The sequence below is a fragment of the Camarhynchus parvulus genome, chromosome 3, assembly GCF_901933205.1.
Source record: "Camarhynchus parvulus chromosome 3, STF_HiC, whole genome shotgun sequence".
Taxonomy (NCBI): Eukaryota; Metazoa; Chordata; class Aves; order Passeriformes; family Thraupidae; genus Camarhynchus; species Camarhynchus parvulus.
The window spans coordinates 112,658,591-112,685,428 of NC_044573.1; the positions used below are offsets into that span (position 1 = coordinate 112,658,591).

Here is a 26,838-nt window from a genome sequence, read left to right on the forward strand (position 1 = left end):
GAGGTTCCCTGGGCTGGCTCTGGGTTGGTTTGAGGTTCCCTGGGCTGGCTCTAATCAGGTTTCACAGTGCCCTGGGCTGGCTCTGGGTTGGTTTGAGGTTCCCTGGGCTGGCTCTGGGTTGGTTTGGCAGTGCCCTGGGCTGGCTCTGGGTTGGTTTGAGGTTCCCTGGGCTGGCTCTGGGTTGGTTTGCAGTACCCTGGGCTGGCTCTGGGTTGGTTTGGCAGTGCCCTGGGCTGGCTCTGGGTTGGTTTGAGGTTCCCTGGGCTGGCTCTGGGTTGGTTTGCAGTACCCTGGGCTGGCTCTGGGTTGGTTTGCAGTGCCCTGGGCTGGCTCTGGGTTGGTTTGAGGTTCCCTGAGCTGGCTCTGGGTTGGTTTGAGGTTCCCTGGGCTGGCTCTGGGTTGGTTTGCAGTACCCTGGGCTGGCTCTGGGTTGGTTTGAGGTTCCCTGAGCTGGCTCTGGGTTGGTTTGAGGTTCCCTGGGCTGGCTCTGGGTTGGTTTGCAGTACCCTGGGCTGGCTCTGGGTTGGTTTGAGGTTCCCTGGGCTGGCTCTAATCAGGTTTCACAGTGCCCTGGGCTGGCTCTGGGTTGGTTTGAGGTTCCCTGGGCTGGCTCTAATCAGGTTTCACGGTGCCCTGTCTCACCCCGTGCTGTTTTGCAGTGCCCTGGACAGCCCGGGCCGGCTGGACGAGGAGCACCGGCTCATCGCCCGCTACGCCGCTTGGCCGCTGAGGCCGGCAACGCTGTGAGTGCCCTGTCCTGCCATGGGGACACTGGGGGGACACTGGGGGACACTGGGGGACACTGGGGGACACTGGGGGGCTCCAGGGACACCAAATCCCCCATTTCTGCTCCTTCTGCTGGGATGGCAGCAGGCAGGGGGAGGTTGGGTTTGTGGGATAATCAGCACAGGGAGGATGAGGAGCTGCATGGAGCCAGGCTGGAGAGCTGGGAATGTTCCCCTAGGGAGGAGAAGGCTCCAGGCAGAGCTCAGAGCCCCTGGCAGGGCCTGAAGGGGCTCCAGGAGAGCTGCAGAGGGACTGGGGACAAGGCCTGGAGGGACAGGAGCCAGGGAATGGCTCCCACTGCCAGAGGGCAGGGCTGGGTGGGATCTTGGGAATTGGGAATTGTGCCCTGGCACAGGGTGCCCACCCTGGGTCCCTGGCAGTGCCCAAGGCCAGGCTGGACACTGGGACAGTGGGAGGTGTCCCAGGATCAGGTGGGAATTCCATCATTCCAGGAGAACAGCTGTGCCAGGGCTTCCCAGGGCAGCCTGCTGCCACCAGCACCCTTTGGGTGACACTGTTCCATGCCCACCACTCCCTAACCACTCCCAGTGTTCCCTCGTCCCACCCCAGCTGGCAGAACGTGCTGGGAACGTTGGGAATCTGCTCCTGCCCCTAAAGCAGTGATGATTTTAATGGCAGGAATTACCAGGATTGGCTCCCCTTGGCTTGGCACTGTCACACTGGGAATCTTTGCCCAGTTCCTGCCCTGGGGGGCACCACGGGGGGCTGGGCTCCCCAAACCCGCCCCAAATCCCCAATTTCTGTGTGTTCTGCTGGGAATGAGCTCAGGGCAGTGGGGGAGTGGGGTTGGAGCTGCTCAGGCTGCGGGGAGAAAAAGTGAGGACATTAATTTTTAATTTTTAATTCTTATGGAATTCAGGGGTTTTTGTTCCCCATTGCTTCTGTCAATGTCCAATTTCATTTATCAGCAGACCCAAAGTTTATTTGTAAAAGCAAATATCTATTTCCATCCATCAATCGGTGGAATCCTTCCCATTGTTTCTTTTATCTCCCAGTGCTGGTTTTACCTCCCAGCAGACCCACAGCTGGTTTGTAAAGACAAATCCACCGTTCCCCTCAATGGAGAAGGAGGAAATTTCCATGGAGCCCTGTAAAACCACCCCGAGCTTTGAGCCAGCAGGTGCTGAGTCACTGTCACGCTGGAAGGTGCTGGGAGGGCTCTCAGGCATGGCCTGGCTTCTACAGGGTGTTCTGAAAGCTGGGCTGGTTCTGAAGGACTGTTAAAAACCCATAAATCACCTCAAGGCTTGTGTGGCCATGGCAGTGTTAGGAAAATCAATCCACAAACACCAGAGGTTCATGTCCAAAAAGGAGCCAGAGCAGTCCCTTTTATTTTATTCCAATAAAGGCAGAGCCCATGGGGCATCCCCTGGGGTCTCTCCCATTTTTGGAGGACGCAGCCTCCTTCTTATCCCAATTTCCTTCCCTTTTTATCCCAATTTCCTTCCCTTTTTATCCCGATTTCCTTCCCTTTTTATCCCAATTTCCTTCCCTTTTTATCCCGATTTCCTTCCCTTTTTATCCCAATTTCCTTCCCTTTTTATCCCGATTTCCTTCCCTTTTTATCCCAATTTCCCACACTTCCCTTCTCTCTTTCCCCATTTCTGAGGTACTTGAGAGGTTCAGACTTCCCAAAACACCTGATCCCTGAGGCTTTCCCTCCAATGTACAACCCTCCCTTTTAACTTCTAATTCTTATGGAATTTAGGGGTTTCCCCATTGTTTCATCTTTCAATGTCCAATTTCATTTATCAGCAGCGTGCCACCTGCATGGGGACAGTGTGCCACATTAATGGGGACAGTGTGCCATATCCATAGGGACAGTGTGCCACCTCCTTGGGGACAGTGTGCCACCTCCATGGGGACAGTGTGCCACATTAATGGGGACAGTGTGCCATGCCTTGGGGACAGTGTGCCATGACTTGGGGACAGTGTACTATGTCCATGGGGACAGTGTGCCATGTCCTTGGGGACAGTGTGCCATGTCCATGGGGACAGTGTGCCACATGCATGGGGACAGTGTGCCACCTCCATGGGGACAGTGTGCCATGTCCATGGGGACAGTGTGCCACCTCCATGGGGACAGTGTGCCATGCCTTGGGGACAGTGTGCCATGTCCATGGGGACAGTGTGCCACATGCATGGGGACAGTGTGCCATGTCCATGGGGACAGTGTGCCATGTCCATGGGGACAGTGTGCCACCTCCATGGGGACAGTGTGCCATGCCTTGGGGACAGTGTGCCACATTAATGGGGACAGTGTGCCACATGCATGGGGACAGTGTGCCACCTCCATGGGGACAGTGTACCATGTCCATGGGGACAGTGTGCCACCTGCATGGGGACAGTGTGCCATGTCCATGGGGGACAGTGTGCCACCTGCATGGGGACAGTGTGCCATGTCCATAGGGACAGTGTGCCATGTCCATGAGGACAATGTGCCATGTCCTTGGGGACAGTGTGCCACGTCCATGGGGACAGTGTGCCATGTCCATGGGGACAGTGTGCCACATTAATGGGGACAGTGTGCCACCTCCATGGGGACAGTGTGCCATGTCCATGGGGACAGTGTGCCACATTAATGGGGACAGTGTGCCGTGTCCATGGGGACAATGTGCCATGTCCTTGGGGACAGTGTGCCATGTCCATGGGGGACAGTGTGCCACCTGCATGGGGACAGTGTGCCACATTAATGGGGACAGTGTGCCATGTCCATGGGGACAATGTGCCATGTCCTTGGGGACAGTGTGCCATGTCCATGGGGACAGTGTGCCACATGCATGGGGACAGTGTGCCATGTCCATGGGGACAGTGTGCCTCATGCATGGGGACAGTGTGCCACATTAATGGGGACAGTGTGCCATGTCCATGGGGACAGTGTGCCACGTCCATGGGGACAGTGTGCCACATGCATGGGGACAGTGTGCCATGTCCATGGGGACAATGTGCCATGTCCTTGGGGACAGTGTGCCATGTCCATGGGGGACAGTGTGCCATGCCTTGGGGACAGTGTGCCACATTAATGGGGACAGTGTGCCACCTCCATGGGGACAGTGTGCCATGCCTTGGGGACAGTGTGCCACCTCCACGGGGACAGTGTGCCACCTGCATGGGGACAGTGTGCCATGTTCATGGGGACAATGTGCCATGTCCATGGGGACAGTGTGCCATGTCCATGGGGGACAGTGTGCCACATTAATGGGGACAGTGTGCCACCTCCATGGGGACAGTGTGCCACCTGCATGGGGACAGTGTGCCACGTCCATGGGGACAATGTGCCATGTCCATGGGGACAGTGTGCCACGTCCATGGGGACAGTGTGCCATGCCTTGGGGAGATGTTTTCTGTGCACTCAGAGCTGGTGGCTGCCGTTTCCCCTGGCACAGGCTGCCCACCCTGGGTCCCTGGCAGTGCCCAGGGCCAGGCTGGACCCTGGCACACCCCGGCACAGTGGCAGTGTCCCTGCCGTGGCCGGGTGCGATGGCGTGCAGGCTGAGGTGTCCCTCAGGGTTTCAGCAGAGCTTTTGAGCAAAGCAAGGGCTGGCTCTGTGCCCAGGAGGAGCCATGGCTGCTGGAGGCTCTGTGTCCTGAAGGGCCCCAAAAAGCAGCAAGGATGGAATTGGTGCTGTGCAGGGTGAGCAGGGAGCCGAGCCCTGGCAGCCAGAGCACTCTGGGGTGTCCCAGGGCTGGGAGCCCAGGCTGCAAACCTGGGAGGGACTGGGGGCACTGGGGGCACCGGTGTGATTGTGGGACTGGTGGGGCTGGTGTAACTGTGTGTGATTGTGTCATTGGTGTGATTGTGGGATTGGGTGTGATTGTGGGATTGTGTGTGATTGTGTCATTGGTGTGATTGTGTCATTGGTGTGATTGTGTCATTGGTGTGATTGTGGGATTGTGTGTGATTGTGGGATTGGTGTGATTGTGGGACTGGTGTGATTGTGTCATTGGTGTGATTGTGGGATTGTGTGTGATTGTGGGACTGGTGGGGCTGGTGTAACTGTGTGTGATTGTGTCATTGGTGTGATTGTGGGATTGGTGTGATTGTGTGTGATTGTGGGACTGGTGGGGCTGGTGTAACTGTGTGTGATTGTGTCATTGGTGTGATTGTGGGATTGGTGTGATTGTGTCATTGGTGTGATTGTGGGATTGGTGTGATTGTGGGATTGTGTGTGATTGTGGGATTGTGTGTGATTGGTGTGATTGTGTCATTGGTGTGATTGTGTCATTGGTGTGATTGTGGGATTGTGTGTGATTGTGTCATTGGTGTGATTGTGGGATTGGTGTGATTGTGGGATTGTGTGTGATTGTGGGATTGGTGTGATTGTGTCATTGGTGTGATTGTGGGATTGGTGTGATTGTGGGATTGTGTGTGATTGTGGGATTGTGTGTGATTGGTGTGATTGTGTCATTGGTGTGATTGTGTCATTGGTGTGATTGTGGGATTGGTGTGATTGTGGGATTGTGTGTGATTGTGGGATTGTGTGTGATTGTGGGATTGTGTGTGATTGTGGCATTGGTGTGATTGTGGGATTGTGTGTGATTGTGGGATTGGTGTGATTGTGTCATTGGTGTGATTGTGTCATTGGTGTGATTGTGGGACTGGTGTGATTGTGTCATTGGTGTGATTGTGTCATTGGTGTGATTGTGGGATTGGTGTGATTGTGTGTGATTGTGGGACTGGTGGGGCTGGTGTAACTGTGTGTGATTGTGTCATTGGTGTGATTGTGTCATTGGTGTGATTGTGGGATTGTGTGTGATTGTGTCATTGGTGTGATTGTGGGATTGTGTGTGATTGTGTCATTGGTGTGATTGTGGGATTGTGTGTGATTGTGTCATTGGTGTGATTGTGGGACTGGTGTGATTGTGTCATTGGTGTGATTGTGGGACTGGTGTGATTGTGGGACTGGTGGGGCTGGTGTAACTGTGTGTGATTGTGTCATTGGTGTGATTGTGTCATTGGTGTGATTGTGTCATTGGTGTGATTGTGTCATTGGTGTGATTGTGGGATTGGTGTGATTTCTGTGTTCTCTGTGATTTCTGTGATTGCTTTGATTGTGTGATTTGTTTTTTCTGTGATTTGGGTGATTTCTGTCATTTCTGTATTTTCTGTGACTTCTGTGATTGCTGTGATTGTGTGATTTCTGTGTTTTCTGTTATTTGTGTGATTGTGTCATTGGTGTGATTGTGTGATTGAGTGATTTGTGTGATTTCTGTGTTTTCTGTGATTTGTGTGATCGTATGATTTCTGTGATTAATTGATTTCTGTGATTTCTGTCATTTCTGTGTTTTCTGTGATTTCTGGGATTGCTTTGGTTGTGTATTTTCTGTGTTTCCTGTGATTGTGCAATTTCTGTGTTTTCTGTTATTTGTGTGATTGTGTCATTGGTGTGATTGTGGGATTGAGTGATTTCTGTGTTTTCTATGATTTCTGTGATTGGTGTGATTGTGTGACTGAATGATTTGTGTGTTTTCTGTGTTTTCTACGATTTGTGTGATCGTATGATTTCTGTGATTGATTGATTTGTGTGTTTTCTGTGATTTCTGTCATTGGTGTGATTGTGTGATTTCTGTGATTTCCGTGATTGTGTGATTTGTGTATTTTCTGTGATCTCTGTGTTTTCTGCTTTCTGTGATTTCTGTAATTTCTGTGATTTCTGTGATTTCTGTGATTTGTGTATTTTCACTGATTTCTGTGTTTTGTGTGATTGGTGTGATTTCTGTGGTTGGTGTGATTTCTGTGATTGATGTGATCTCTGTGATTCTTTGATTTCTGTGATTTCTGTGACTGTGTGATTTCTGTGACTGCATTCTCTGTGATTTCTGTGACTGTGTGATTGATTGTGTGTTTTCTGTATTCTCTGTGATTTCTGTGACTGCATTCTCTGTGATTTCTGTGATTGTGTGATGTGTGACTGCATTCCCCGTGATTTCTCCATTCCCCGTGATTTCTCCATTCCCCGTGATTTCTGTATTCTCTATGATTTCTGTGACTGCATTCCCCATGATTTCTGTATTCTCTGTGATTTCTGTGGCTGCATTCCCCGTGATTTCTGTGATTGTGTGATGTGTGGCTGCATTCCCCGTGATTTCTGTGTTCTCTATGATTTCTGTGATTGTGTGATTTCTGTGGCTGCATTCCCCGTGATTTCTGTATTCTCTGTGATTTCTGTGACTGCATTCCCCATGATTTCTGTATTCTCTGTGATTTCTGCGGCTGCATTCCCCGTGATTTCTGTGATTGTGTGATGTGTGACTGCATTCCCTGTGATTTCTGTGGCTGCATTCCCCGTGATTTCTGTGTTTTCTATGAGTTCTGTGGTTGTGTGATTTCTGTGGCTGCATTCCCCGTGTTTTCTGTGATTGTGTGATGTGTGACTGCATTCCCCGTGATTTCTGTGTTCTCTGTGATTTCTGTGACTGCATTTCCCCATGATTTCTGTGACTGTGTGATGTGTGACTGCATTCCCCGTGATTTCTGTGGCTGCATTCCCCGTGATTTCTGTGATTGTGTGATGTGTGGCTGCATTCCCCGTGATTTCTGTGTTCTCTATGATTTCTGTGATTGTGTGATTTCTGTGGCTGCATTCCCCGTGATTTCTGTATTCTCTGTGATTTCTGTGACTGCATTCCCCATGATTTCTGTATTCTCTGTGATTTCTGCGGCTGCATTCCCCGTGATTTCTGTGATTGTGTGATGTGTGACTGCATTCCCTGTGATTTCTGTGGCTGCATTCCCCGTGATTTCTGTGTTTTCTATGAGTTCTGTGGTTGTGTGATTTCTGTGGCTGCATTCCCCGTGTTTTCTGTGATTGTGTGATGTGTGACTGCATTCCCCGTGATTTCTGTATTCTCTGTGATTTCTGTGACTGCATTTCCCCATGATTTCTGTGACTGTGTGATGTATGATTGCATTCCCTGTATTCTCTGTGATTCTGTGATTTCTGTGACTGCATTCCCTGTGATTTCTGTGATTGGTGTGATTGTGTGTTCTCTGTGATTTCTGTGGCTGCATTCCCCGTGATTTCTGTGATTGGTGTGATTGTGTGTTCTCTGTGATTTCTGTGGCTGCATTCCCCGTGATTTCTGCCCTTTCTGAGCCCCCTGCTCTCTCTGCAGCCTCGCCCTCCTGCAGACCTGCCCTTCAGCTTCGATGCCAACAAGCAGCAGAGGCAGCTGATAGCGGAGCTGGAGAACAAGAACAGGTACAGCCCTGCCTGCCCACACTGACCCCATTGCCTCCCCACGGCTGCTGCTGGGCTGCAGCTCCCTCATTCACTCATTAGTTACTCATTAACATTAGTTAATTAGCCGTGGGGAGGGGCTGCCCTGCCCTGTTCCCCAAGGAGGGGTTGATTTTCTTTAATCTTCTTAAAATCATCTTGCCCAACACTGAGCACATCCAGCAAACCTCAGAGCTGGGATCTGATCCCAGAAATCCCAAAAACCTCCAAATCCCCAGTCCTGGGCTGATTCCCCAGCAGGAAAAGGGGGACTCTGCCCCTGTGCCCAGGTGAGAGCCCACCTGCCCTGGGCATTCCAACAGCACAAGGACCTGGAGCTGCTGCAGAGAGCCCAGAGGAGCCCTGGAGCCAGGCTGGGAGAGCTGGGGGTGCTCACCTGGAGAGGAGAAGGATCCAGGGAGAGCTCAGAGCCCCTGGCAGGGCCTGAAGGGGCTCCAGGAGAGCTGCAGAGGGACTGGGGACAAGGCCTGGAGGGACAGGAGCCAGGGAATGGCTCCCAGTGCCAGAGGGCAGGGCTGGATGGGATCCTGGGAATTGGGAATTGTTCCCTGGCAGGGTGGGCAGGCCCTGGCACTGGTGATGCCTCAGGTTTAGCTTTTCTATTTTTCACATTCTGTGCTGCTTAAGTGGGTGGGTCTGGGTTTCATATCAGGGGATGGTGAGCTCTGTGCACAGAGCAGGGAGACAAAACAATTCCTGCTCCAGCTGGGCACCAAGGACAAATGATCCAAATCTCAGGCCCAAGAGCACAAACAGCATGGGCTGAAGAGAGAAAAACAAGCAGGGTGGGACTGGATGGGCTAAAGCTGGAATGGGACAATGAACTGCAAGATGCAAATGGAGCAGAACTGATCACAGTGACAGACCCCGTGCCTGGCTGCACATTTTGGGACCATTTTGGTTCATCTTGGGTTCATTTTGGGGCCATTTTGGTTCATCTTGGGTTCATTTTGGGGCCATTTTGGTTCATCTTGGGTTCATTTTGGGGCCATTTTGGTTCATCTTGGGTGCAGCCCTGGCTGGGCTCTTGTGCTGCCCAAGGTGGATCCATGCAGGAGATGCTTTGAATCAATCCCTGCTTTATTCTTTAGCTCTGTGCAGCCTCTGCTCCAGCTCAGCCTTCCCAAGGCATCACCCAGAGCAGCTGGGGCTGCCCCTGGATCCCTGGCAGTGCCCAGGGCCAGGATGGACACTGGGGTTGGGACAGTGGGAGGTGTCAGGGGGCACAGGATGGGCTCTGAGGTCCCTCCCAAAGCCAAGCAGAGGATTTTTGTCACTGCAGAGGTCACCTGTGGAGCCCCCAGGCTCTCCTGAGGTGTCCCCGTGCCCAGCCCTGTCCCCAGGCACCCTCAGCAGAGGGAAAAGGCAGCTCCAGGGCCCTTTGGGGCAGGAGCAGCTCCTGGAGAGCAGGAGCAGCTCAGCCCTGGGGTGGTGGTGTTCGCAGGGGTCCCAGGGTGAGGGAAGAGGATCTGACTCCATGGTTATACGGCCGATTTATTGTTTTATGATATGTATTATGTTAAAACCATACTAAAAGAATAGAAGAAAGGGTTTCATCAGAAGGCTTGCAAGGAAAGGCAAAGAATGGAACGATGATAAAATCTTGTGACTGACCGAGACCGTCCGAGCCAGCTGGGCTGTGATTGGCCATTAATTAGAAACAACCACATGAGACCAATCACAGATCCACCTGCTGCATTCCACAGCAGCAGATAACCATTGGTTACATTTTGTTCCTGAGGCCTCCCAGCTTCTCAGGAGGAAAAACCCCAAGGAAAGGATTTTCCATAAAACGTGTCTGTGCCAGCGCTGGCAGCGCTGCAGCCTCGGTGCCCTGGCAGGATGAGTTTGGGATGGGGATCCTGGAGCAGGGAGGTGTCCCCAGCGCTGCTGGGAGGCCCTGGCAGCAGAGCAGCTCTGCAGTGTGGCACCAAGGAGAGCTGGAGGTGCCCCTGGGCTCTGGGCAGGGCTCATCCCTGCTGCAGGGAGCCCTGGGCCGCCCTGGCCCTGCCCAGGCCCTCTGCAGGGCTTGGGGCTGTGCCCGCGGGCTGCTCCTGCTGCCCTGCAGGGCAAGGGCACCGGGGTGTGCCAGGGCTGCCCCAGAGCCCCCTGCAGCCCCCGAGGGCTGGGCTGGAGCCTCTGAGCCCCTGGAGCATCTCTGACCCTGTTCTGTGCCAGGGGCTGGGGGCACTGCAGGGAGGGATTGATCCTGGGGAAGGAAAGAATGTGCCAGGTGCTGCATGTGCCCACACCCCTGTGCTGGGGCTGTGCCCACACCCCTGTGCTGGGGCTGTGCCCACATCCCTGTGCTGGGGCTGTGCCCACATCCCTGCCCTGGCTGTGCCCACATCCCTGCCCTGGGGCTGTGCCCACATCCCTGTGCTGGGGCTGTGCCCACATCCCTGCCCTGGGGCTGTGCCCACATCCCTGCCCTGGCTGTGCCCACATCCCTGTGCTGGCTGTGCCCACATCCCTGCCCTGGCTGTGCCCACATCCCTGTGCTGGCTGTCCCTGTGCCCACACCCCTGTGCTGGGGCTGTGCCCACATCCCTGTGCTGGCTGTGCCCACATCCCTGCCCTGGCTGTGCCCACATCCCTGTGCTGGGGCTGTGCCCACATCCCTGTCCTGGCTGTGCCCACATCCCTGCGCTGGGGCTGTGCCCACATCCCTGTCCTGGCTGTGCCCACATCCCTGCCCTGGCTGTGCCCACATCCCTGCGCTGGGGCTGTGCCCACATCCCTGTGCTGGGGCTGTGCCCACATCCCTGCCCTGGCTGTGCCCACATCCCTGTCCTGGCTGTGCCCACATCCCTGTGCTGGGGCTGTGCCCACATCCCTGTGCTGGGGCTGTGCCCACATCCCTGTGCTGGCTGTGCCCACATCCCTGTGCTGGGGCTGTGCCCACATCCCTGCCCTGGCTGTGCCCACATCCCTGCCCTGGCTGTGCCCACATCCCTGTGCTGGCTGTCCCTGTGCCCACACCCCTGTGCTGGGGCTGTGCCCACGTCCCTGCCCTGGGGCTGTGCCCACATCCCTGCCCTGGCTGTGCCCACATCCCTGCGCTGGCTGTGCCCACATCCCTGCCCTGGGGCTGTGCCCACATCCCTGTGCTGGCTGTGCCCATGTCCTGGTTTAGGGCAAATTTGGGAGAAAATCTCCAAAGGGCCCCTCCAGAAAGCAAACCCACACGGCCCCTCCCCACAACCGGGTCAGGAAAGATTCCTCAGAGAGAAGTGGAAAGAACCTGTTTGTTTAACAGGCACAGCACCCCCAGTACACAGAACCTGTTTATTTAACAGGCACAGCACCCCCAGCACACAAAACCTGTTTGTTTACCAGCACAGCACCCCCAGCACACAAATCCTGTTTATTTACCAGGCACAGCACCCCCCAGTACACAGAACCTGTTTGTTTACCAGGCACAGCACCCCCAGCACACAGAACCTGTTTATTTAACAGGCACAGCACCCCCAGCACACACAATGAGCAATACCAGATGACACCACTCTGTCACTCCTCTGAAAAAGATGACAAATTCAGAAAGTCTCTCTCGAGGGTGGTCGCTCTGTTATCAGTCCCTGCTGTGCTGGGGCAGCTGCTGCAGCCACAGGGTGCAAACTCTTGGTGTCTGACAGGTCCCAGTCTGGAGCAGGTTCGAGTAGGTTCATAAAAAGGGAAAGGAGAAACAGTCCAGGGGAAATTCGGACTGCTTAGCTACTAAATAATGAGCAGAAGCAAACAGCAGGAGCAAAGCAGGAACAAAGCAGAAGCAAGAGCGAGAGCAAAGTGAAAAGCGAAGCCAAAAGCAAAAGCAGCGCCAGGTACTGCCCCATCTGTGTGTCCCATGAGCCATGGAGGAGCGGCTGATAACAAAACCAAAACAAAACTTTCACTCTTCAGGGCCAGCCTTGAAGGCACAGGACATGATATCCAGCATGAACAGAACACACGAATGGGGATACAAGCATCAGAACGTCACCCTGTGCAAATATTCACATTAATATTTGTGAAAAGCCAATGGTGAACAGGAAAATTGATACAGCTTAACTTTCTGACATCACAGATATATTATGTTATATTATTATTATTATTATAATATTATATATTATTATATATAATAATATATATTATTATATATATTATTATATTTAATATATAATTATATTATATATATTTAATATATATAATGTATATATTATATATATAATATATATAAATATAAATATATTTTATATATTATATATAATTAAATATCTATAATATTATATATTACATATAATTATATAATAATATATTATTATATATATTATAATGTATATATATTATTACATATTATTATATTTATGTTAATATTTGTGAAAAGCCATTGATAAACAGGAAAATTGATACAGCATCACTTTCTGACATAACACATATAGTATTAATTTGAATATTTGTGAAAAGCCAATGATAAACAGGAAAATTGACACAGCATCACTTTCTGACATCACAGATGTAATACTCGTGAATATTTGTGAGAAGCCAGTGATAAACAGGCGTTTTCCCCGTTTACTGACGCTGTCCTTTCCCCGTGGGCAGGGAGATCCTGCAGGAGATCCAGCGGCTGCGAGCCGGAGCACGGGAAAATTGACACAGCCGAACGTTCTGACAGCAGCAGAACCCCACGCTGCTGGCAGAGCTGCGCAGCTAGTGTAAACGGGAACAATTGGATACACAGGGTTACTGGGGTACTGGGGTACTGGGATATGGGGTACTGGGGTACTGGGGTACAGGGATAGCAGGGTACTGGGGTACTGGGGTGCTGGGGTGCTGGGGTACTGGGGTACTGGGGTGCTGGGATGCTGGGGTGCTGGGATAGGGGGTACTGGGGTACAGGAATAGCGGGGTACTGGGGTGCTGGGGTACTGGGGTACAGGGATAGTGGGGTGCTGGGGTATGGGGTGCTGGGGTACTGGGAGAGAGGAGTACTGGGGTACTGGGTCTGGATAGAGGTATGGTGTATGATAGTGGGTAAGGGGTATGTAGCATATGGGGTACTGGGGTAGGTATGGGTATGGGGGTTGGGTTGGTAGGGGGTGGGGAGGGGTACTGGGGTATGGGGTCGGGGAGGGGGTACTGGGGTACTGGGGTATGGGTACTGGAATAGCGGGGTACTGGGCTAGCAGGATGCTGGGGTACTGGGCTACTGGCATAGCGGGGTACTGGGATACTGGGATAGCGGGGTACTGGGATACTGGGATAGCGGGGTACTGGGGTACTGGGAGAGCGGGGTACTGGGGTACTGGGATACTGGGATAGCCAGATAGTGGGATAGCAGGGTACCAGGATAGCAGGATACTGGGATACTGGGGTACTGGGATACTGGGATAGCAGGAGAGTGGGGTACTGGGGTACAGGGGTACAAGATAGCGGGGTACTGGGGTACTGGGGTACTGGGATGGCGGGGTACTGGGGTACTGGGATAGTGGGATAGCCAGATAGGGATAGCAGGGTACTGGGATAGCAGGATACTGGGGTACTGGGATACTGGGGTACTGGGATAGAGGGGTACTGGGATACAGGGGTACTGGGGTACTGGGATAGTGGGGTACTGGGATACAGGGGTACTGGGATACAGGGGTACTGGGGTATTGGGATAGAGGGATACTGGGGTACTGGGGTACTGGGATAGAGGGGTGCTGGGGTACTGGGGTGCTGGGGTACTGGGATAGAGGGGTGCTGGGGTACTGGGGTGCTGGGATAGTGGGGTACTGGGGTACTTGGATGGGCTACCAGGATACAGGGATGGGATACCAGCATCCCGGGATGCCGGGATGGGCTAGTGGGATACTGGGATGGGACACTGGGCTACCGGGCTACTGGGATCCCGGGATGGGCTGCCGGGGCTGGGGCAGCCCCTTGAGCTCCTCAGGGGTTTTGGGCCTGACAAAAACCTCCCTGCCATGGTGGGACAGCTCAGGGAGGAGTTTGGGCGCCAGGGACCAGTGGGACGGGGCAGGGTGTGGGTGATTGTCTGGGAAACAGCTTTACTGCCCTGAGAAACACCTTTAGTGCCTGGGAAACACCTTTAGTGCCTGTGCAAACACCTTTAGTGCCAGGGAAACACCTTTAGTGCCAGGGAAACACCTTTAGTGCCTGTGCAAACATCTTTAGTGCCAGGGAAACACCTTTAGTGCCTGTGCAAACACCTTTAGTGCCTGGGAAACACCTTTAGTGCCAGGGAAACACCTTTAGTGCCTGGGAAACACCTTTAGTGCCTGTGCAAACACCTTTAGTGCCAGGGAAACACCTTTAGTGCCAGGGAAACACCTTTAGTGCCTGTGCAAACACCTTTAGTGCCAGGGAAACACCTTTAGTGCCTGGGAAACACCTTTAGTGCCTGTGCAAACACCTTTAGTGCCAGGGAAACACCTTTAGTGCCTGGGAAAACACCTTTAGTGCCAGGGAAACACCTTTAGTGCCTGGGAAACACCTTTAGTGCCTGTGCAAACACCTTTAGTGCCTGGGAAACACCTTTAGTGCCAGGGAAACACCTTTAGTGCCTGGGAAACACCTTTAGTGCCTGTGCAAACACCTTTAGTGCCTGTGCAAACACCTTTAGTGCCAGGGAAACACCTTTAGTGCCTGTGCAAACACCATTAGTGCCAGGGAAACACCTTTAGTGCCAGGGAAACACCTTTAGTGCCTGGGAAACACCTTTAGTGCCTGTGCAAACACCTTTAGTGCCTGTGCAAACACCTTTAGTGCCAGGGAAACACCTTTAGTGCCAGGGAAACACCTTTAGTGCCTGTGCAAACACCTTTAGTGCCTGTGCAAACACCTTTAGTGCCAGGGAAACACCTTTAGTGCCTGTGCAAACACCATTAGTGCCAGGGAAACACCTTTAGTGCCTGGGAAACACCTTTAGTGCCAGGGAAACACCTTTAGTGCCAGGGAAACACCTTTAGTGCCAGGGAAACACCTTTAGTGCCTGTGCAAACACCATTAGTGCCAGGGAAACACGTTTAGTGCCTGTGCAAACACCTTTAATGCCTGTGCAAACACCTTTAGTGCCTGTGCAAACACCTTTAGTGCCTGTGCAAACACCTTTAGTGCCAGGGAAACACCTTTAGTGCCTGTGCAAACACCTTTAATGCCTGTGCAAACACCTTTAGTGCCAGGGAAACACCTTTAGTGCCTGTGCAAACACCTTTAGTGCCTGGGAAACACCTTTAGTGCCAGGGAAACACCCTTAGTGCCTGGGAAACACCTTTAGTGCCTGTGCAAACACCTTTAGTGCCTGGGAAACACCTTTAGTGCCTGTGCAAACACCTTTAGTGCCAGGGAAACACCTTTAGTGCCTGGGAAACACCTTTAGTGCCCTGTGAGAAAACACCTTTACTCCCTTGAGAAAACACATTTACTACTCTGTGAAAACACCTTTATTCCCTTGAGAAAACACCTTTACTGCCCTGTGCAAAGTAGCTATTATACCAGGAGTTTACTTATATTAGTTATTTCCCTAAGCCTAATTAACAACAGAAATAAAAATCAGATCTTTATATCGAAGTTACTTTAACATTACACATATAAAAGATATTTTAATAATTTATTTTATATTTAATAATAACAACTTCTTTAAAATTTATTTTGATTTGTGAAAAGCCAATATTATAATGTATAACAATAGTAATTATTATTATTATTGAATACTTATATTAATTTCGCTAAGCTTAATTAACAACAGAAATACAAACCACATCTTTGTAGCAAAGAGAAATACAAACCAGATCTTTGTAACATTTCACATATAAAATTTATTTTAATAATTTATTTAAAATTTGATAGTAATTTATTTAACAATTTACTGAAAATTAATTTTAATATGCAAGAAGCCATTATTATAATGAATAATAATATAATATTACAATAATTAGTATTACAATTAATTATTATAATGTATATGTAATGTAAGCCAATATTATGATGTATAATAATTATTATAATGCATTATAATTATTTATTATTATAATTGATTATAAGAATGTATATATAATGTAAGCCAATATTATAATGTATAAGAATTATTATATTGTACAATAATAATAATTAATATTATTATAATGAATTATAATAATTATATATTATAATTAGTGTATATATAATGTAAGCCAATATTATAATGTATAAGAATTATTACTATAATGCTTTACAATTATTTATTATTATTATAACGAATTATAATAATGTATATGTAATGTAAGCCAATATTATAATGTGTAATAACAATAATTATTATTATTAGCTGCTTAGATAACATCCAACAAACACTTGAAAAACCACCTGGTACAAACACACCAACCATCAACACTCACTGCCTGAAGACAGCGTGGGCCAGAGCCAAAACTGAAAGTAATAATTTAAAAAAAAACCCTAAAACCACAACCAAAGAATGCACACACCCTGGGAAACAGAGCCAGAGGAAAACCACACTAAACACGTCTTACAGATGGAAAGTCGTTAAAGGAAATAATTATGTTTACTACACATAAGAGTCTGTGAATAATCATAATAGTCATAGTAGTAGTAGCAGTAATAATAATAATAATAATAAAAAAAAAAAAATAATAATAATAGTAATAATAGTAATAATTTGATCTATTTAATATAACAAATTTTAACCACTCTGAGTGAATCTGTGGCACTGGCACTGTGGACAATCCTCAACAGGAGTTCTTTAAAGGGCAGAAAACTCTGCAATATTTATAAATTTCAATAATAATGATAATAATAATGATAGTAGTTGTAGTAGTAGTATTGCAGAGTTTTCTGCCCTTTAAAGAACTCCTGTTGTGGGTTGTCCACAGTGCCGGTGCCAGAGAAACGCCCAGGGTGGTTAAAATTTGTTATGTTAAATATATAAATAGCAATTCTATTTCTATTTCTGGTTTTTATTTGGAATATGTTAATATTCCAGAGTTTTCTGACCTTTAAAGAACTCTTTTTGTGGATTATCCACAGTGTGCCAGTGCCAGCAATCAGGGTGGTTAAAATGTGTTATATTAAATAACAACAACAACAACAACAACAACAACAACAACAACAACAACAACAACAATAATAATAATAATATAATAATATAAATATTCCAGAGTTGTCTGTCCATTAAGAACTATTCCCATTCAAATTCCCAGGGTGGATTGTCCACAGTGTGCCAGTGCCAGAGAAACACCCAGGGTGGTTAAAATTTGTTCTATTAAAGAGTATTATTATTATTATTATTTATATATATATATATGTGTGTGTTATTTATATTTATAGTCATAGTCATAGTTATAGTTATATATGGAATAGAGAAATATTCCAGAGTTTTCTGTCCTTAAAGAACTCTTTTTGTGGGTTATCCACAGTGTGCCAGTGCCAGCCCCAGGGCACTCAGAGGTGACATTCTCATCTGGGCTGGGACATCCTGGTGCCCAGTGTGTGTGACACAGGGCTGGGACATCCCGGTGTCCCCAGAGTGTGTGTGACACAGGGCTGGGACATCCCGGTGTCCCCAGTGTGTGACACAGGGCTGGGACATCCTGGTGTCCCCAGTGTGTGACACAGGGCTGGGACATCCCGGTGTCCCCAGTGTCACTGCACGGGGAGCAGTCCCTGCAGCCTGGGGCCATTGCAGTGTGTGACACGGGGCTGGGACATCCCGGTGTCCCCACACTGGGACATCCCGGTGTCCCCAGTGTCACTGCACAGTGAGCAGTCCCTGCAGCCTGGGGCCATTGCAGTGTGTGACACGGGGCTGGGACATCCCGGTGTCCCCAGACTGGGACATCCCGGTGTCCCCACACTGGGACATCCCGGTGTCCCCAGTGTGTGACACGGGGCTGGGACATCCCGGTGTCCCCACACTGGGACATCCCGGTGTCCCCAGTGTGTGACACGGGGCTGGGACATCCCGGTGTCCCCACACTGGGACATCCCGGTGTCCCCAGTGTCACTGCACAGTGAGCACCGCCCCGGTTGCTGTGTGTGTACACAGGGCTGGGACATCCCGGTGTCCCCAGTGTCCTGCACAGTGAGCGCCCATCCGGCCCCTGTGTGTGACACAGGGCTGGGACATCCCGGTGTCCCCAGTGTCACTGCACAGTGAGCAGCCTGGCCTGAGGCCAGTGTGTGACACAGGGCTGGGACATCCCGGTGTCCCCAGTGTGTGACACAGGGCTGGGACATCCCGGTGTGCCCAGTGTGTGACACAGGGCTGGGACATCCCGGTGTGCCCCAGACTGGGACATCCCGGTGTCCCCAGTGTCACTGCACGGGGAGCAGTCCCTGCAGCCTGGGGCCATTGCAGTGTGTGACACGGGGCTGGGACATCCCGGTGTCCCCAGTGTCACTGCACAGTGAGCAGTCCCTGCAGCCCGGCGCCGTTCCTCGCTCTGCGGCACACAGAGCCGAGCCTGGCTAAGCCTGGCTTTGAGCTGCTCTTTATTCGTCACCACTTTCCTTTTTTAAACCAGGCCCGGGCTGGGTCCCAGCTCCTGAAACAGCTGCAGGAATCTGTGCAGCCAGGAGGGAGGGGAAGGTCACTGCTGTCACCTTGTGCTGTCACCTGGTGTGCTGCAGGGGACGCGTCCTGGCTGCTGCAGAGAGCTCAGTCCCCCCTCAATCCTTGGGAAAAACACCAACCACTTGTTTGTAAAATTTTAAAAATAATATTTAATTAATTAATTTTTAATTAATTTTAAATTTCTTTTTAATTAACTTTAAATTTCTTTTAAATTTTATTTTAAATTAATTTTTTAAATTTTATTTTAAATTAATTTTATTTTAATTTTATTTTTATTTTAAATTAATTTAAAATTTTATTTCAAATTAATTTTAATTTAATTTAAAATTTATTTTATATTCATTTTAAATTTTATTTTTAAATTCATTTTAATTTAATTTAAAATTTATTTTACATTAATTTAAAATTTTATTTTAAAATTAATTTTAAAATAATTTTAATTTAATTTTAAATTTATTTTGTATTAATTTTAAATTTTTTTTTAAATTCATTTTAATTTAATTTTAAATTTATTTCAAATTCATTTTAATTTAATTTTAAATTTATTTCAAATTCATTTTAAACTTATTTTAAATGTTATTTTAAATTAATTTTAATGTAATTTAATTACTTTTAAAATTAATTTTAAAATAATTTTAATCTAATTTAATTTTAAATGAATTACTATTTAATTTAATATTAATACACAATTACTAATTAAATATTTATTTACTATTTAATAATTTAATATTAATAATTAATTACTATTTAATTTAATAGTAATAAAATGGCTATAAAAATAGCAATATGTTTAGAGTAATAAAAATTTGGACAATTAGGATTAGGACAATATGAGACAATACAAACAAAGAGTTATGGACAGCCCGGGTACCTTTTCTGGGCAAAACAAGCCCGAAAAAGGACCCACATTAGCAGAGGATTAACCCTTAAATGCAACAGCCTGTTGCATATTCATACAGCTCATCCATGATGCATAAATTCCATTCAGACACAGGATTCTGCCTGGGCAGTGTTAATTTCCTCCTCTTAAGCATCTTCAGGGCTGAGCAAGGTGGGAAGAACTCGATAAGGGAGCAATAAATTCTTTTTCTCTGAAAGATTCAGGTGTCCTGTGGCTGCTATCTCAGTGAGAGTTCCTCATTCCTCTCTTTAAAAAAAGCATCTCACACAGCACCGTTTCTATTTTAACATTGTTATAACCTAAAACTAGATTTAACACACTAAAGAAAATTAATACAGCATAACTTTCTAACCTAACACATGTAATATTCATTTGAATATTTGCCAAAAGCCAATCATAAAATAGGCATTTTTCACACTCCTGCAGCCTTTCCTGCCCTCTCTTTTCCCTCTCTCTGCTCCCCAAGCTCCTCCTGCTCTGTCTGGGCTCTGCAGGATGCTCAGAGGCAGAAATGCTCTGCTCTGATGCTCACGTACATAACAAGTGGATTTTTCTCTGCTGCTGCCATGGCTGGGGGAACAGAGGGAATTGTCCCCTCCAGGTTTTGGTGCTGAGCTTCACTGCAGGTGTTTAAAGGGGAGCAGGACAGTGGTGGAACCCAGAGTGACTTTCACAGAGGAGAATTCCCTGGAGAGCTCTGACGCAGCTGACTTTGTCCCTCCTCTCTCCCCCAGAGCTGCTCCTGCTCTGGGCTCTCTGTCAGAGACAGAAAAATGTGGATATGTATCCATATAAAAGTGGATTTTTCTCTGCTGCTGAGCAGGGCTGGGGGGACAGCAGGGAATTGTCACCTCCAGTGCTGGGAGCCAGGGTGACTTTCACAGAGGAGAATTCCCTCCCTTGGAGCTCTGACCCAGCCTGGGTTTGTCTCTCCTCTGTCCCCCAAGCTCCTCCTGCTCTGTCTGGGCTCTGCAGGATGCTCAGAGGCAGAAATGCTCTGCTCTGATGCTCACGTACATAACAAGTGGATTTTTCTCTGCTGCTGCCATGGCTGGGGGAACAGAGGGAATTGTCCCCTCCAGGTTTTGGTGCTGAGCTTCACTGCAGGTTTAAATGGGGATTGGGCAGTGCTGGGAGCCAGGCTCAGTGTCACAGAGGAGAATTCCCTCCCTGGGAGCTCTGACACAGCCTGACTTTGTCTCTCCTCTCTCCCCCGTGTCCCTGGCACAGGCAGAGGAAGGATGAGCTGGAGCAGAGGATGTCAGCCCTGCAGGAGAGCAGAAGGGAGCTGATGGTGCAGCTGGAGGGGCTGATGAAGCTGCTCAAAGTAAGGAGCCAAAGGCACAACATCCCTCCCTCCCTCCTTCCCTGGGTGCTCTGGGCTCCCTGCTTTGCTGCCGCCCCCTAGAAACCTCCCTGGGTTTGCCAAAAGCCATTTCCATGCCAAAAACCATTTCCATGCCAAAAGCCATTTCCATGCCAAAAGCAGGAGTTTGCCAAAAGCCATTTCCATGCCAGCTCTGGGTGGGGTGCAGGGGGTGAAGGTTTTTCCAGGTTTGTGTGGGTAAAACCTGCAGAACCCCAGATCTGGAGGGGTTTGAAGGGATTTGGGTTGGTACCTGGGCTCTAGTTGGTACCTTTCTCCAGGCTGGGGTGGGTAAAACCTGCAGAATCTGAGATCTGGAGGGGTTTGAAGGAGTTTGGGTTGGATGAGGATGTCAGCATGTTGGAGGAGAGCAGAAGGGAGCTGATGGTGCAGCTGGAGGGGCTGACGAAGCTGCTCAAAGTAAGGAGCCAAAGGCACAACATCCCTCCCTCCCTCCTTCCCTGGGTGCTCTGGGCTCCCTGCTTTGCTGCCCCCTAAATCCTCCCTGGGTTTGCCAAAAGCCATTTCCATACCAAAAGCCATTTCCACGCCAAAAACCATTTCCATGCCAAAGCCGGATTTGGCCGAAAACCATTTCCATGCCAAAGCAGGAGTTTGCCAAAAGCCATTTCCATGCCAAAAACCATTTCCATGCCAGCTCTGGGTGGGGTGCAGGGGATGAAGTTTTCTCCAGGTTTGTGTGGGTAAAACCTGCAGAACCCCAGATCTGGAGGGGTTTGAAGGAGTTTGGGGTTGGTACCTGGGCTCAGCACTCTCCAGTGGCTCTGGGAAATAACCAGGGAGCAGGGTAGGGGGTGAGTGAGGGCCCCACTTGTGGGTTTCTCTGGGTGTGGATTGAAGGCAGGAATTCCAGCCCTTCCCTCCATCCTGTGCAGGAATTCCAGCCCCTTCCCTCCATCCTGTGCAGGAATTCCAGCCCTTCCCTCCATCCTGGGCAGGAATTCCAGCCCCTGTCCCCATCCTGTCCCATACCTGAGCACAACACACTGGCCAAGTTTGGGAATTCTGCTTTTCCTGAAGCCACTCGCTGGCCAAGTTTGGAATTCTGATTTTTCCTGAAGCCAGTCACTGGCCAAATTTGGAATTCTGTTTTTTTCTGAAGCCGGTGCTTCTGCTCTGTGTTTTTCCTGCTCAGCCCATTCATGTCTGACTTCTAAAATCACAAAATATTGGAATCCCAGCCTGGGTTGGGTGGGAAGGGAGCTCAGAGCCCGTCCAGTGCCCTCTGACACCTCCCACTGTGCCAGGGTGTGCCAGTGTCCAGCCTGGCCCTGGGCACTGCCAGGGACCCAGGGTGGGCACCCTGTGCCAGGGCCTGCCCACCCTGCCAGGGAACAATTCCCAATTCCCAAGATCCCACCCAGGCCTGCCAGGGAACAATTCCCAATTCCCAATGTCCCACCCAAATCCCCTTTTCCACTCTGGAGCCGTTCCCTGGGTCCTGTCCCTCCATGTCCCCTGCAGCTCCTTTTCCCCCTCTGGAGCCCTGCAGATGAAATCTCTTGCAGAGGAACATCTGCTCTGGAGCTGGGGGAATCCAAAGTGCAGAATCCCCTGCCGGTGCAGATTTGCCTGAACATCAGGAGTTTGTGCCTGGTTTCCAGCGCGCGCTGGCTTTGCCCCCTCTGTTCTCCTCCCTCAAGCCCAGCTACAAATCCAGCAGAACTGCTGGGATGGGCAGATGTCACCCAGAAGAGCTGTGTCCCCTGAGTGTGCCCGGCAGAACGTGCTGAGCCCAGCTCTGCTCCCCCAGGGCTGTGAAAAACCCCAAACCAGGGATTTCAAATGCCTTCAACAGGCACAGCTGGGCCCCTCACAGCCCCTGCTGCACGCCCCTTGGGGACGGGCTCTGTGCCCTGCCCGGGTTTCTAATAGAAATTAGTTATAGTTATAGGCATATTATTTATATTTATATTTATATTTATATTTATATTTATATTTATATTTATATTTATATTTATATTTATATTTATATTTATATTTATATTTATATTTGGAAAAGCAAGCTGGAGGTTGAGTTCCTGCCTCTTTTTCTTTTTCTTTTTCTTTTTCTTTTTCTTTTTCTTTTTCTTTTTCTTTTTCTTTTTCTTTTTCTTTTTAATATTTTTGTATTTGGAAAAGCAAGCTGGAGGTTGAGTTCCTGCCTATATTTATATTTAAGTTTATATTTGTATTTAGATTTAGATTTAATTTTCTTATATCCATGTTTATATTTATATTTACAATTTTGTTTTTATATAATATATAATATATAATATATAATATATAATATATTAAACATGATATATTATATATTATATATTATATAGTATATAGTATATAGTATATAGTATATAGTATATAGTATATAGTATATATTTACAGGTTTATTTTTATTTCTTTCTTTCCTGCTGTGCTGACTGGCTGGTGAGGATGCTGTGGGCAAACCCCCGTGCCCTGCAGGTTTCCTGTGTCTGTGCCTTCCCAAACCACCCCTGGGGTTCATTGCAGAGGCAGCCCAGCGTTCCTGGGCCACGTTTCCCTTGCAGGCAGAGTGAAGCTGCCGCGCCCCTGGGCCCTGGCTCAGCGCCCGGCTGCAGCCACCGAGCTGAGCAAGGACGGGCCGGGGTCACGGAGCCCTCTGGCCCGGCAAGGCCCCAGTCAGGTCAGCCCGGAGCTTTCTGTGCCCTTCAGGCTGCCTCCCCTCCCTGCTGCAGCCTCCACCCCCGCCCAAATCCCCTGCCCTGCCCCAGGCAGCTCCTGGCTCATCATTTTTTAATTCTTTAAAGGGATTTTAATATTATATTTTATAATATTTTATTTTATTTTATTATTTATTTATTTATTATTTATATTATTTTATTTTATTTCATTTTACTTTGTTTTATTTTATTATGAATTAATTTTATTTTTTATTTTGATTATTTTTAAAATTATTTTTAAATTATTTCAATTATTTTAAAGGATTTTAAATATTTCATTTAATTTTAATTTATTATTTTATTATTTTATTTTAATTTATTTTTTATTCTAATTTTTAAAATTATTTTAAAATTATTTCAATTATTTTAAAGGATTTTAATTATTTCATTTAATTTTAATTTATTGATTTAGTCTTTTATTCTTTTATTTTAACTTATTTTTATTTTAATTATTTTAAATTATTTTTAAATTATTTCAATTATTTTAAAGGATTTTAATTATTTCATTTAATTTTAATTTATTGATTTATTATTTTATTTTAATTTTTTATTTTAATTACTTTTAAATTATTTTTACATTAATTTAATTATTTTAAAGGATTTTAATTATTTCATTTTATTTTAATTTATTAATTTATTCTTTTATAATTTTATTTTCAGTTATTTTTTATTTTAATTACTTTTAAATTATTTTAATTATTTTAAAGGATTTTAATTATTTCATTTTATTTTAATTTATTAATTTTTTTTTTACTTTTATTTTAATTTAATTTTTATTTTAATTATTTTAAAATTATTTTAACTATTTTAAAGGATTTTAATTATTTCATTTTATTTTAATTTATTAATTTATTCTTTTATTTGAATTTATTTTTTATTTTAATTATTTTTAGACTATTTTAAATATTTTAAGGGAATTATTTTAAGCTGCAAGTTCCCCAGCCTGCTGAGCTAAAAATACGATTTCTCCCAGGTGCTTTTGACACCTTTTGCTCCTGGTTGGTGCCAGAGCCGCTGCTGCAGGGGCAGGGAGGAGGCAGAGCCCGGCCCTGCTGCCCTGCTCAGGATCCCAACCCTGCTGCCCTGCTCGGGATCCCAGCCGTGCTGCCCTGCTCGGGATCCCAGCCCGGCCCTGCTGTCCTGCTCGGATCCCAGCTCCTCGATCCCACCTCGGGATCCCCCGGCCCTGCCCGCCGATCCAGCCCTGCTGCCCTCGGGATCCCGCCTGCTCTCGGGATCCCAACCTGCCCTGCTCGATCCCAGCCCCGCCCTGCTCGGGATCCCAGCCCGGCCCTGCTGCCCTGCTCGGGATCCCAACCCTGCTGCCCTGCTCGGGATCCCAGCCCTGCTGCCCTGCTCGGGATCCCAACCCTGCTGCCCTGCTCGGGATCCCAGCCTGACCCTGCTCGGGATCACAACCTGACCCTGCTGCCCTGCTCGGGATCCCAGCCCTGCTGCCCTCGGGATCACAACCGACCCTGCGCCCCCGGGATCCCAGCCTGCGCCTGCCGGGATCCCAGGCGCCCTGCTCGGGATCCCAACCTGACCCTGCTGCCCTGCTCGGGGATCCCAGCCCTGCTGCCCTGCTCGGGATCCCAACCCTGCTGCCCTGCTCGGGATCCCAGCCCGGCCCTGCTGCCCTGCTCGGGATCCCAGCCCGGCCCTGCTGCCCTGCTCGGGATCCCAACCTGACCCTGCTGCCCTGCTCGGGATCCCAACCTGACCCTGCTGCCCTGCTCGGGATCCCAACCTGACCCTGCTGCCCTGCTCGGGATCCCAACCTGACCCTGCTCGGGATCCCAGCCCTGCTGCCCTGCTCGGGATCCCATCCTGGTCCTCCTGCCCTGCTCGGGATCCCAGCCCTGCTGCCCTGCTCGGGATCCCAGCCTGACCCTGCTGCCCTGCTCGGGATCCCAACCCTGCTGCCCTGCTCGGGATCCCAACCTGACCCTGCTCGGGATCCCAGCCCTGCTGCCCTGCTCGGGATCCCATCCTGGTCCTCCTGCCCTGCTCGGGATCCCAACCCTGCTGCCCTGCTCAGGATCCCAGCCCGGCCCTGCTGCCCTGCTTGGGATCCCAACCTGACCCTGCTCGGGATCCCAACCCTGCTGTCCTGCTCGGGATCCCAACCCTGCTGCCCTGCTCGGGATCCCAGCCCTGCTGCCCTGCTCGGGATCCCAACCCAGCCCTGCTGCCCTGCTCGGGATCCCAGCCTGACCCTGCTCGGGATCCCAGCTCAGTCCCTCCTGCCCTGCCGGGATCCCAGCCCGACCCTGCTGCCCCCGGCTCTGCTCTCTTCCTGATGTTGCTCTTCATTTCCAGCTCTCTCCTTTTCAGTGCTTTTAGCCCTGCCAGACACGATTTTCCCCCACCAGGTTTTGCTTCTCTCATCACTTGGAGCTCCTCAGAGCTGTTCATGTATCATTTACATCAGCTGTTAAGCTTTTATGGGGATTTTTCCCCATTTTCTTATGCAGTGTTTTTTACATTTTTAATGCTGCCCAGAGGGTGCTGGCACTGCCCGGGCTCCCCAGGGCACATCCCCAACCCTGCAGAGCTCCAGGAGGGTTTGGACAGCACAGCCAGGGATGGCCAGGGTGGGATTTGGGGGGTCTGGGCAGGGCAGGAGCTGGGGTGATGCTCCTGGGGGTCCCTCCCAAACCACAATATTCCATGGCTCCAGGAGAGAGATCTGTGCAAGGCCATCCAGGGCTGTCCCCTGAGGTTCAGCCATTGTCCCCACGCTGGGCTGGTGGCACTCAGAGCAGGGAGAGGCCCTGGACAAGGTCCCTTCCAAGCAAAACAGTCCTGGTTCTGTGATTTCTGATTGTTCTGTGATTTCTGACTGTTCCTAATCAGTGATTTCTGACCATTCCCATTCTGTGATTTCTGACCAGTCCAGTTCTGTGATTTCTGACCATCCCCATTCTGTGATTTCTGACTCTTCTGGTTCTGTGATTTCTGACAGTTCCCATTCTGTGATTTCTGACCATTCTGTGATTTCTGACCATTCCCGTTCTGTGATTTCTGACCAGTCCAGTTCTGTGATTTCTGAGCATTTGGCGATGTCTGACTGTTCCCATTCTGTGATTTCTGACCATTCTGTGATTTCTGACCATCCCCATTCTGTGATTTCTGACTGTTCCTAATCAGTGATTTCTGACCATCCCCATTCTGTGATTTCTGACCATTTCAATTCTGTGATTTCTGACCCTTCTGTGATTTCTGACCATCCCCATTCTGTGATTTCTGACTGTTCTGGTTCTGAGACTTCT

At 48.9% G+C, this 26,838-nt stretch overlaps 1 protein-coding gene across 1 annotated transcript in view; it reads left to right on the forward strand.

The window, feature by feature from the left end:
- The window catches only part of DTNB (dystrobrevin beta), a 182,587-nt gene that overhangs the window by 82,445 nt on the left and 73,304 nt on the right, over nucleotides 1-26,838 (forward strand). Inside the window, 6 exon segments of the mRNA XM_030945277.1 lie at nucleotides 660-712; nucleotides 715-743; nucleotides 7,924-8,009; nucleotides 12,627-12,730; nucleotides 12,766-12,775; nucleotides 20,726-20,822. Of these exon segments, the coding sequence (XP_030801137.1) occupies nucleotides 660-712; nucleotides 715-743; nucleotides 7,924-8,009; nucleotides 12,627-12,730; nucleotides 12,766-12,775; nucleotides 20,726-20,822 (379 nt within the window).